The 12,475-nt window shown below is 43.9% G+C and overlaps 1 protein-coding gene across 1 annotated transcript in view; it reads left to right on the top strand.

The window, feature by feature from the left end:
• Positions 1-12,211, top strand: part of ABCG2 (ATP binding cassette subfamily G member 2 (Junior blood group)) — a 48,491-nt gene extending 36,280 nt beyond the window's left edge. Inside the window, exons 10-15 of the mRNA XM_008057496.1 lie at positions 3,728-3,817; positions 5,033-5,157; positions 7,498-7,652; positions 9,727-9,816; positions 10,646-10,728; positions 12,005-12,211. Of these exons, the coding sequence (XP_008055687.1) occupies positions 3,728-3,817; positions 5,033-5,157; positions 7,498-7,652; positions 9,727-9,816; positions 10,646-10,728; positions 12,005-12,152 (691 nt within the window). The 3' untranslated portion in view covers positions 12,153-12,211. The remainder of the gene's footprint in view (positions 1-3,727; positions 3,818-5,032; positions 5,158-7,497; positions 7,653-9,726; positions 9,817-10,645; positions 10,729-12,004) is intronic.
• The last annotated feature ends 264 nt before the right edge of the window (positions 12,212-12,475 follow it).

The raw sequence follows: 12,475 nt of genomic DNA, 5'->3' as shown, positions 1-12,475 counted from the left end.
TTTTTTGAGTTGGAGTCTCACTTTGTCACCCAGGCTGGAATTCAGTGGCACGCTCATCGCCACAGCAGCCTCGACCTGCTGGGCTCAGGTGATCCTTCCGCCTCAGTCTCCCAAGTAGCTGCAACCACAGGCACATGCCACCACACCTGGCTGATTTTTTGATTTATTGTAGAAATGAGGTCTTACCAAGTTTCCCAGCTGGTCTTGAACTTGTAGACTCAGGCAATCCTCTCACTTCAGCCTCTCAAAATGCTAGGATTATGGGTGTGAGCCACTGCACCTGGCCTCTGTTTTTTAAATGTCTTTGACTTCATGGTTGGGTAGGTGGGTGGAACTTAAGTTTTTTTTTCTTTTTCTTTTTGAGTTGTGATCTCACTCTGTCACCCAGGTTGGAGTTCAGAGGCATGATCACTGCTTATTCCAGCCTCAGTCTCCTGAGTCTCAGGTGATCCTTCTGCCTTAGCCTCCTGAGTAGCCGGGACTATAGGCGCCAAGCCAATTTTTTGAAAAATTTTTGTCTCACTATGTTGTCCAGGCTGGTCTTGAATTCCTGGGCTCAAGCAATCCTTCTAACTTGGCCTCCCAAAATGCTGGGATTACAGGTATGAGCTACCATGCCTGGTCCTCAGTTTTTTCCTATTCTGCGGTTAACAATTTTGTTGTTGCTGTCATGTTCTGAGCAACGTGACAGACCTCTGAATTCTCTCAGTACTTTTTGTATTTGGGACTACTCTGTGCCAGGCATTGCACTTCTTGCTTGATGTCCACAGTCTCAGGTCACCTCCCTACAGCCAGAGAGGGTAGACAGATTATCCCCATTCTACTATTGAGAAAAGTTGGAGAAGCTTATGTTCAATCTGTTTTGGTGTCTAGAAAAGGCTGATTATTTTTGAAGAAAAGAATAAGCATGAAAGTCAATGTTTCACTCAGGTAAAATGAATTCTCTTTGGTATGGAATCAGTATTGCTCTCCAACGATATTATTATCAAACAACAATTTTCCAGAGTAATGTCACTGTACATCTTTCTAACCTTCCCTGAGGACTGAGATCACTGGAGTATTTCCAGACTTGCTAGTTATGGATGGTTTGTGTCCCCTGTGGATGCCATTTCGTAACCCAACATAGAATGTGTCACAGGATCCAGAGGACATGAACCATTTGTATTGTGCAGCAGAAAGCATTTGAAAAAAATATTAAGGAACCTATGCTCAACTGGAATTTTAAGGAGGACTGGAAATCTATCCATGGAAGTTCTTGGTGGAAAAACCCGGAGAATAAAAGGAGCGTTTTAACTATTTTGTTTTCTGGAGAAATAGGACATTCATTTGTTTTTTGTTATTGTTGATGTTGTTTTGTTTTTTTTTTTTCTTGAGCTGGAGTCTCACTCCGTCGCCCAGACTGGAGTGCAGTGGCCGCTCCCAGCCACCACAGCCTGGACCTGCTGGGCTCCAGTGATCCTTCCACCTCAGCCTTCCAAGTAGCTGGAACTACAGGTGCACGCTACCACACCTGGCTAATTTTTTGATTTATTGTAGAGATGAGGTCTCACCAAGTTGCGCAAGTGGGTCTCGAGCCCGCGGGCTCAGGCAATCCACTCACTTCAGCCTCCCAAGGCGCGGGATTACAGGCTGAGCCACCGAGCCCAGCTTTGTTTTGTTTTTTAGAGCTAGGATCTCAGTCTGTCACCCCAGCTGGAGTGCATTGGCATGATCACAGCTCACTGTAACCTTGAACTCCTGGGCTCAAGCAATCCTCCTGCCTCAGCTTCCAGAGTAGCTAGGACTACAGGTATGAAGCATCATGCCCAGCTTATTATTTTATCTTATTTTTCTGTCCAGGCTGGTCTTGAACTCCTGGCCTCAAGTGATCCTCCCACCTCGGCCTCCTAAAGTGTTAGGATTATAGGCGTAAGCCACCATGCTTAGCCTTAATTTATATTTTTGACTTAAGTTTCCTGTAATTTTTTTTTTTTTGAGTTGGAGTCTCACTCTGTCACCCAGACTGGAGTGCAGTGGCCGCTCCCGGCCACTGCAGCCTCGACCTGCTGGGCTCCGGCGATCCTTCCGCCTCAGCCTTCCAAGTAGCTGGAACTACAGGCGCGCGCTACCACGTCCGGCTAATTTTTTGATTTATTGTAGAGATGAGGTCTCGCCAAGTTGCCCAGGCGGGTCTCGAACGCGCAGGCTCAAGCAATCCACTCACCTCAGCCTCCCAAAGTGCGGGATTATAGGCTGAGCCACCAAGCCCGGTTCCCTGTAATTTTTTATAAGCATTTGGACTTTGTGAAAGTGGGCTGTGTGTATGGTTTATTTAATCCCTCCTGGGTGATTAATGGTTGATTGTTTAATTAAGAAAAAAATGTTTCAGCACTGTCTCTGGAATGAGTGTTCAATGCTTTGCTCAGGTGAATACCAGTGCCTCATTATTTGAAATTGCTTGGAGGCCAGTGGTTTAGTTCTCTTCATTAGGGATGAATTTTCCTAGAGAGGTCCACAGTCTCTTTGCTCTTTCTCTAACTTGTATAGCTGAGAACCTGAATTTAATCATGGGTAGCGTATGAGCTTTTTGAATTAATAGTGGCATCTGGAATAAATGCCTTACAGGATTGTGGTGATAACTAAACAAATTAGTGTTCAGTAAAGGAAAAGATATTTTCTAGAAATAATATTCAGCTCTAGCAATCCCACTTCTGAGTATCACCCCTAAGATTTAAAATCAGTGTGTGGAAGAAATACTTGCACCCCCATGTTTATTGCAAGCGCTATAAATGTTATTATTCACAGTAGCCAAGTTGTGGAGTTGGCCTTTAAGTGTCTATCAGCAAATGAATGGATAAAGAAAATGTGGTTTACACAGTGAAATACTCTTCAGTGCTAAAAATGAATGATTTTTTTGTCAATTTGTGACAACATTGATAGAACAGGAAAACATTATGCTAAGTGAAATAAGCCAAACACAGAAAGACAGATACCACATGCTCTCACTTACTGTGGTATCTAAAGCTGTCAGACTCAAGAGACAGCGGAATGGTGGTTGCCAGAGACTGGAGGGTTGGGCGGAATGGGGAAATGATACAAAGGATACAAAGCCCTCAATTTGCAAGGGAAATAAGACTTTTTTCTTTGAGATACGTTGCACAGTAATGGTGAACACACTGAATAATAGCATTAGGCTGAGTGTGGTGACTCTCACCTGTAATCCCAGCACTTTAGGAGGCTGAAGTGGAAAGTGGGTGGATTTCTTGAGCCTGGGAGTTCGAGACCCACCAGGGCACCATTGCGAACCCTTGTCTCTTCTCCTCCTCCAAAAAAAAAGTTGGGCATGGTGGTGTGTGCCTGTAGCCCCAAATACTCAGGAGGCTGAGCTGGAAGAATTACCTGGCTGAGCCCAGGAGGTCCAGGGTACAGTAAGCTGTGATCGTGCCACTGCACTCCAGCCTGGGTGACAGAGTGAGACCCTGAATCAAAAAAAATAAGAATAATACTTAAAGCAAAACAAAAAAAGTTCTATAAATACAGGATCTCAGGGGTACAAATAAAGACATAAGAGATGGAGAGAGGCCTGATGGTGCTCATCCTTCCCTTTCTGACAGCCATAACAGTTTCACTTCTTTTTTTGTCTGTTGAACTTCATAAGATACAATTTGTGGAAAGAGTTTCGTGAGTAGAAAATCGATCTGAGAGTGCTGAGTTGACTGTGGTGCTTTTGTTCCCTTTCTCCTGACAGAGCTGGGGTTCTCTTCTTCCTGACAACCAACCAGTGTTTCAGCAGCGTGTCAGCTGTGGAACTCTTTGTGGTCGAGAAGAAGCTCTTTATGTGAGTAGGTCTCTGTTCGGGCTATTGGTCAAACTGGTCACATGATCACATCTAGAACTGGGCCAAGGATGGGATCGTGGGGATGACTAGTATTTCTTAGCATTTATTTATTTACTTATTTATTTTCTTTCTTATGAATTTTATTTAATGTTTTATTTCATGTTTTTGTGTTATCAGGCAATCATCGTTGCTTTGTAGTTTTGTTTGTTCATTTGTTTGTTTTTGTCTCACTCTGTCACCCAGGCTGGAGTGTAGTGGCATGATCGCAGCTCACCAAAGCCTCGCTTTTGCCTTACCCCTCCATGCCCAGCTATTTTTTTTTTGTAGAGATGAGGTCCCGCTATGTTTCCTAGGGTGGTCTTGAGCTCCTGGGCTCAAGCAATCCTTCAGTCTCAGTCTCCCGAGTAACTGGGACTACCGGTGTGTGTCACTGCACCAGCTAATTTTTAAAATTTTTTTATAGAGACAAGGTCTCCCTCTGTTGCCCAGGCCGGTCTTGAACCCCTGGGCTCAAGCGATCCTCCCACCCTGTCCTCCCAAAGTGCTGGGATTGTTATGGTCCTAGTAATAATGCTCGGCTGCTCCTCGTGATACCAACAAATCAAAGGGGCAGAGAACTGGTAGAAAGAAGTTTATTTCTGAGTTCGAATTCAGGGAGCAGAGCCGGACTCGAGATCTTTCTAAAATGTTTCTGTCCCCACTTCAGGCCCTGCAGTCCACTTTTATAGTTCAGAGTTGTCGTTACCTGTGTATTCGCCACGTGATCAGCAGAGCCTTGTTCAGAACTTCAGTTACAGCTGCATTTTACATTTAGATAGTGACATTTAGAGTAAAGGAAGTTTACAAGGCCTAAGACATCATGCATTGCAAAAGTTATGCAAATCATAAGACTTATGATTACATTGATACTATATAGTTCAAAGAAAGGGAGAAATTAGGGAATTACATCTTGGGCGTAGTCTGCAAGGAAGTCAAGGATTCCCTGAAGCTACTTACTGGGCGTGCATAGAAGACTAGGGGACTCTGTAATGTGCTCAGAAATGTGCAGGAATGCTTGAGTCTTCCTCCCCCCATGCCCTTCTCTAGGGGCTGTGGCAATATGGAGGGACATTAGTGGGTCTCTGTGTTAGGATTACAGGCATGAGCCACCACACCTATTTCTTCCTGCTATCTTAAACTAATCTGGAATGTATGATATGTATTTTTGTTCTATAGACATGAATATATCAGCGGATACTACAGAGTGTCATCTTATTTCTTTGGGAAACTGTTATCTGATTTATTACCCATGAGGATGCTACCAAGTATTATATTTACCTGTATAATCTACTTCATGTTAGGTAAGCAACAAAACAAAAAGGATGTGTCTTTAGACTTGCATAGGAGGTGAAGCAAATTTCTCCTCGCTAGCATGTTTTCAGTTTTCAAAGCTGCAAACTAATCTGTGAGATAGGGCAGCATCTCTTCATTGTGCACACTCCGAAATAGCTGTTCACTGTGGGCATTTTTGTCCAGACTGTTTTGAACTTTTAAAACTATTTATAAAACTATTTTACTGAGAGATGCTTGTGTTTGTATACAAACATGAGAAGAATTACAAATTTTTGAGACTATGCTGGGGAAGCTCAGATATTTATTACCTATCTGTATTTTTAGTTATCTTCATTTAGATATACACACACATCTATATATGACGGGAGACCCAAAAAACCCAGAATTATATTTTGGAGGGTGAGCCCCTTGTAGTACAGGCTCCCCCGCCAGAAGTGTTCTAGGAACCCATCGGCATTAGTGCAGCAGCTAGTGTTATTGTCAGAGGCTGCATTCAGTTTCAGTGAACGCAGAGAGCCTTTTGACATGTTTGCCTATTTCATGATGGGTGATTCACAAGCATACCTGCCCACACCGTGCTGAGTGTTCAGTAGTTTTTGACCAAAAAAGGGCATGACCCCATGCCCCACGCTCCCTATTTGCCCAATCTTGCCCCAAGTGCCTTTTTTTGTTGTTTTTTCTCTGGATGTTAAAAGTCCTCAAAGGGAAATGATTTACCAGTGTGGAAGAGGGGAAACAGAAAATGGCAGAAGCACTAAAAGGCATCAAAATGGATGAGTTCAAAAGCTGTTTTGAGCAGTGGGGAAAGCGTCCTGATGGTGTATTGCATTGAATGGAGAGTACTTTGAAGGTGACTGAAGTTAAAATGTGTAACAAGGCTGGGCTTGGTGGCTCAGCCTGTAATCCCGCGCCTTTGGGAGACTGAGGTGAGTGGATTGCCTGAGCCCGCGGGTTCGAGACCCGCCTGGGCAGCGAGACCTCATCTCTACAATAAATCAAAAAATTAGCTGGGCGTGGTAGTGTGCGCCTGTAGTTCCAGCTACTCGGAAGGCTGAGGCGGAAGGATCACCGGAGCCCAGCAGGTCAAGGCTGCGGTGGCCGAGAGCGGCCACTGCACTCGAGTCTGGGTGACAGAGTGAGACTCCAACTCAAAAAAAAAAAAAAAAAAAAAGTGTAAGAATAAATACATATGTATCTCCTCCCCCTCCATTATCTAATGATAGAAAGATAGTGACTTTTGGAGGTTATTCATTTTATGGAAATGGTTGTTTGATAGATGTAGGGATTCATTGGTGCATTATGCTCAGACTTCACCCAGGTTCATCATGCACACATGTGCACACACACACACAACAGAAAGACTTTTATTTTTTGAGTTGGAGTCTCCCTCTGTTACCCAGGCTGGAGTCTAGTGGCATGATCACAGCTCACCACAGCTTCCCTCTCCTAGACTCAGATGATCCTTTTGCCTCAGTCTCTCTCAATGCTGGCACTACAAGTACATGCCACCACATTTGTCTCTACAAAAAATTAGACGAGGTCTACTGTGTTACCTAGGCTGGTTTCGAACTCCTGGCCTCAAGCCGTCGACCCACCTAAGCATCCCAAAGTGCTGGGATTATAGGAGTGAGCCATAGCACCCGATACAGAATTACCTATTTCTGACACAGTACTGCAAGGTGAGAACCACTCATTGAGCTTAAACTTTCACTTGATAAAGAATAGGTGTGTTATAAATAATTAGGCATAGGATTTAGATCCTGGACTCTGACTGGAATTTTTGTGGCTGTTGCAAAATCTTCAGATTGTGATACCCACAGTTTTAGCTCAACATAGTTCAGAAAGTAATTTCACAAAACATCATTTAGTCCCCTTTGGTGTTAGGTGGTGATTTGTCTAGGGAGCCTGGGGTTAGGGAGGCACCCTCCCTCTCTCTGTGAGGTCAGGTCATCCTGATGACCCCAGTGTCTTCATCCACACCGTCACAGCACACAGTGAGTAACGTGAAGCGCCAACATTGAGTGAAAAGAAGGCCGTAGAATTTGAGCCAGTTGTATTGCCAGTAGCTCTCTGTCTCAGGAACCCAGAAATGGTTCATAATTACACATAAAGGCACGTAGGTGTCATTAGGGTCAAGTGCTTATGCAATGAATGAAAAAGAAAGCTGCATGGTGACTTTATGCAGTTACATGGAGGGAGACAGCGACGTTGGTGATGCACACGTCACTGGATACTGGATGACTTTTTCACTCGAATATTAATTTCTCAATTAAATTTGCACAGTAACCGATCCCAGACACACGGGACCCAGATCCTTGGGTTAACCCCTTCTTTTCTTTTTGACTAAGGATTGAAGCCCACGGCAGACGCCTTCTTCATCATGATATTTACACTGATGATGGTGGCTTACGCAGCCAGTTCTATGGGGCTGGCCATTGCCGCAGGCCAAAGCGTGGTTTCCGTGGCGACGCTTCTCATGACCATCACTTTTGTATTTATGATGGTGAGTATGAACCATGTTTCTCTTAAAAGAAGTTTTTTTCCCCCTTCATTTCTTCCTGCGCATTCACGTGTCACATACAGCCTGCTCTGAGGGTTCTGAAATGGGACTGTGCTTTAAGGAGTTCATGTGTTGAAATAGCTCACGTTAGAGAATGTTCTAGCTTTTCTCTTTGCCCTTGTCCAGGCTTTTTTGCCGTGGTTGTAATGCAGTTACTGCAACTTTAGCTAATATGTTGTTATTAATGAGCTTTTAAAAGATGCTGCTTCTTAGCCAGGCACGGTGGCTCATGCCTGAAATCCAAGCATTTTGGGAGGCAGAGGTGAGAGGACTGCCTGAACCCATGGGCTCAAAACCAGCCTGGGCAACATGGCAAAACCTTGTCTCTACAATAAATAAATAGTAGCCAGGTATGGTGGCACATGCCTGTAGTTCCAGCTACTTGGAAGGCTGAAGAGGAAGGATAGCCTGAACCCAGCAGGCTGAGGCTGCGGTGGCTGTGAGTGTGCCACTGCACTCCAGCTTGGGTAACAGAGCGAGACTCCAACTCAAAAGAAAAAAGATGGCTCTTTTGGTGACATCTTATGAAACCCTGATAAATTGGCATTTCAAAAACCAGAAAAAAAATGTAATTGACAGATTCCCTCATGAGTGACAGGTTATTTACCTGACTTTCATGTTGGTGTTGGAGAACCATGCCCAGCTAATGTTTTTAATTTTTTTGTAGAGATGAGATCCCACTCTGTTGCCCAGGCTAGTCTCGAACTCCTGGGCTCAAGCAATCCTCCTGTCTCAGCCTCCCAGAGTGCTGGAACTCCAGGCATGAGCTACCACACCTGGCCTAAATAGCAAACCTTAACTGTGACATGGAAGTAGGGATGGCATGTGATGCTCAGGATTGTTCTGGTACAAGTTCTTGGCATGCCAGATGTATATATTGGCAGGAACACATAGTTGTATCATGAGAAGAGTCAGCACTTCTTGATCTTCCATTGTATGTACTTACAAAGAAAGTTGAGTATGTAGTCTTGGCAAGAATAATTGACCAATTAAATGAAATATATATATATATTTTTTTTCTTTTTAGTTGGAGTCTCACTCTGTCACCCAGGCTGGAGTGCAGTGGCACGCTCACGGCCACCATAGCCTTGATCTGCTGGGCTCAGGTGATCCTTCCGCCTTAGTCTTCCAAGTAGCTGGACAGGCACATACCACCATACCTGGCTAATTTTTTGATTTATTGTAGAGATGGGGTCTGGCCAAGTTGTCCAGGCTGGTCTCAAACCTGTGGACTCAGGCAATCCTCTCACCTCGGCCTTCAAAGTGCTGGGACTACTAGCATGAGCCACCACGCTCGGCATATATATATATATATATATATGTTTTATAGCTGTTTTGTCCTTCCTTTAAAAATCATAAATAACTGAGTGTGGTGGCTTACACATGTAATCCCAACACTTTGGGAGACTGAGGCAGGAGGATCACTTGAACCCAGGAGTTCAAGACTAGCCTAGGCAACATGATGGACTCCTGTCTCTAAATAATAAATTTTAAAAATTATAAATAAGCCAGGCTCGGTGGCTCAGTCTGTAATCCCGCGCCTTGGGAGGCTGAGGTGAGTGGATTGCCTGAGCCCATGGGTTCGAGACCCGCCTGGGCAATTGGTGAGACCTCATCACTACAATAAATAAAAAAATTAGCCAGACGTGGTAGCGCGTGCCTGTAGTTCCAGATACTTGGAAGGCTGAGGTGGGAGGATCACCAGAGCCCAGCAGGTCGAGGCTGCGGTGGCTGGGAGCAGCCACTGCACTCCGGTCTGGGCGACAGAGTGAGACTCCAACTCAAAAAAAAAAAATTATAAATAAAAAGAAGAAAAAAATAGTGTCAGCTATATAGAGATGGACACATGCAGAGGAGAAAGTTTAATAAGTATTTAGAGAAAATGGAATGAGTTTCAAGAGAGTTGGTCTTAGCAGAAATGTTGAGAAAGTCGCAGGGGACTTGCAGAAGTTATTCTCCTAGAACTCTGTGGGAAATCACTCTGCTGGTTCTGACTCTTAGTATTTGCTTTTTGAAGATTTTCTCAGGGCTGTTGGTAAATCTCACAACCATCGCATCCTGGCTGTCGTGGCTTCAGTACTTCAGCATTCCGCGATACGGCTTCACGGTAGGTCTTACTTGTCCGTCGTGGGTTCCCAAGCTAGGAACAGCTGAAATAAAACCTGCCTATCTCATTTTCCTGGCCGTGGGCTGCGAAAGTCTCCTATCCAGAAACTTCATTTTAGGAGCCTGAGTGAGAATTTCCTCTTCGCCTTGGTTAGCCCGAGGCCAGGGAGTCATGAGGGATTTTCCTCAGCCAATCTTTGAGGAAGTGAAGGAGAAAGATGGACTAATTAATGAAAAACATATTGTTGCCTTTCAGTTCTGTGGGGAAACAAATGAGAGGGTAGGAGACAAGAATGGGTCGTTGATACTGAAAGGGAAATTAGAGGAAAAACACAGAGTATGTACATTCTCCTGGCCACACTGGCCCTTGTAAGCTCGACAACTCCAAAGTAAACCGTCTGCATCTTTAACATAGGATAGCTGGGTTTCTAACTCCCAGGAATTAATTAGCACTTGTTGTTATGAAAACAAAACAAGAACAAAAGATAGTTTCCATAAATGAACAGTCCTCGTTGAACACCACTGTCTTATTTTAATTATAGTGTTTATGGGGTTATAACATTGGCAGAGAAGGAAGGAGGGAGCTATGGTGTAATATAGCCAGAGGGCTTCCCATTTCTTTTGTATCAGAGCCAAAATCTGCACCCTGGGCCTCCTTGCCAGGGAAAATAACTTGAGTTGCTTCGGTGTGGCAAAGACGGTGAATGAGGGACTTGTATGTTTTTACAAATAACAGTACAGATGAAACTTAGCGGACATGATTGTGATAATGCTTTGGAAACTTTGAAATATAAAATGTTTTCCTTGCCTTATTCCCATTTGTGTTATAGGCTTTGCAGCATAATGAATTTTTGGGACAAAACTTCTGCCCAGGACTCAATTCAACAGCAAACCTCACCTGTGTCTTTGCAATGTAAGTTTGCATTCAGTGTCATAGTGGGTTTTCTTGCTACTGTGGTGTGATGTAGGGAGGCCACTGGGCGTAGATCTGCTATGAGTCCTTCCAGGGCTGTGAATTTTCTGAGCCTCTGTTTTCTCATCCATCGAGGGCATTATTGTGCACTAATGCATGAGCACACTGCACAGCTCAGTCTGCTACAGTAAACATTGTATTTCATGTGGAGAAATGTTTCTTAAGTTTGCTTGTTTAGTTGGGCCTTTTATTTTATTTTATTTTTTTGAGTTAGAGTCTCACTCTTTCACCCAGGCTAGAGTGCAGTTGCACACTTAATGACCACTGCAGCCTTGATCTACAGGTCTCAGGCAATCCTTCCACCTCAGTTTTCCAAGTAGCTGGAACTACAGGCATGCACCACCACACCCAGCTAATTTTTTTATTTACTGTAGAGATGAGGTCTCACCATGTTGTTCAGGCTGCTCTTGAACTGGTGGGCTCAGGCAATTCTCTTGCCTTCACCTTCCAAGGTGCTGAGATTACAGGTGTGAGCCACCATACCCCATCAATTTGGGCCTTTTAAAAGGTCTTTTGGTTTTGTTTGTTTGTTTGAGTTGGGGTCTCACTGTCACTCAGGCTGGAGCACAGTGGCACAATCACAGCTCACCGCGGCCTAAACCTCCTGGGCTTGGGTGATTCTTCCACCTTGGCCTCACCATGCCTGGCTAACTATTTTATTTTTTTGTAGAGATGAGGTCTTGCTATGTTTCCCAGGTTGGTCCCGAACTTCTGGGCTCAAGCAATCCTCTCGCCTCGGCCTCCCAAAGTACTGGGATTATAGGCATTAACCACCTCTCCCAGCCCTATAAAGTGCTTTGATCATCTTCATAAGGCTTATGGGTGTCATCTGTTAAAGATGTTTTCTGCATCAGGAATAAGTGAGAAATTACTTGATAAATGTGTCTGCCCTTCCAAGAGAGCAGCATTATAGATTTGGAAACCAGTGAATTTGAGCTAAAAACTTGGTGTTCTAAAACGTGACTCTGTCAACTTGGCCAAGTTCTTTAAACTTGAGTGCCTTCTTGTGTATGATATCTACCCCAGTGGATTACTTTAGGAATAAACTGGCCAGTTAGGTACAAGTTGCCTGCATAGTATTTAGCAAAATTGTAAGCACACAATGACTGTTATTTCATATGAAGGGATAATTATGAAAGACTAAGTTAATCTATAGGCTTCTTTAAAAAGGCACAGTAAATGTGTTGAAGTTATGTTCTTTTTCCTTGGATTTCAGATGTACTGGTGAAGAACATTTGATAAACCAGGGCATCGACCTCTCACTCTGGGGCTTGTGGAAGAATCATGTGGCCTTGGCGTGTATGATTGTAATCTTCCTCACAATTGCCTACCTAAAATTGTTATTCCTTAAAAAATATTCTTAAATCCCCCTTTCACTTACTATGATTTATTTCTACATAAAAAAGGAGTGCCCTGATTTATTTTAAGTGTTTGGTGAAGTTTTTTTGTTGTCTTCTGTTCTGTTATCATTGTGCTATTCCACAGCAATTATCTTCAACAGACACATTCATAGGAATCCCAATAACGGGATGACATGTGAAGGAACCCATGTCAGAAACTAGTGATGTAGCTGGGCTCGGTGGCTCAGCCTGTAATCCCGCGCCTTTGGGAGGCTGAGGTGAGTGGATTGCCTTCGAGACCCGCCTGGGCAGCGAGACCTCATCTCTACAATAAATCAAAATATCAG

This window comes from Carlito syrichta, unplaced genomic scaffold, assembly GCF_000164805.1.
Source record: "Carlito syrichta isolate Samal-C Ts95f unplaced genomic scaffold, Tarsius_syrichta-2.0.1 Scaffold303036, whole genome shotgun sequence".
NCBI classification, from domain to species: Eukaryota; Metazoa; Chordata; class Mammalia; order Primates; family Tarsiidae; genus Carlito; species Carlito syrichta.
The sequence above is the reverse complement of the archived record's forward strand: the minus strand, read 5'-3'. Positions and strand labels throughout refer to the sequence as shown.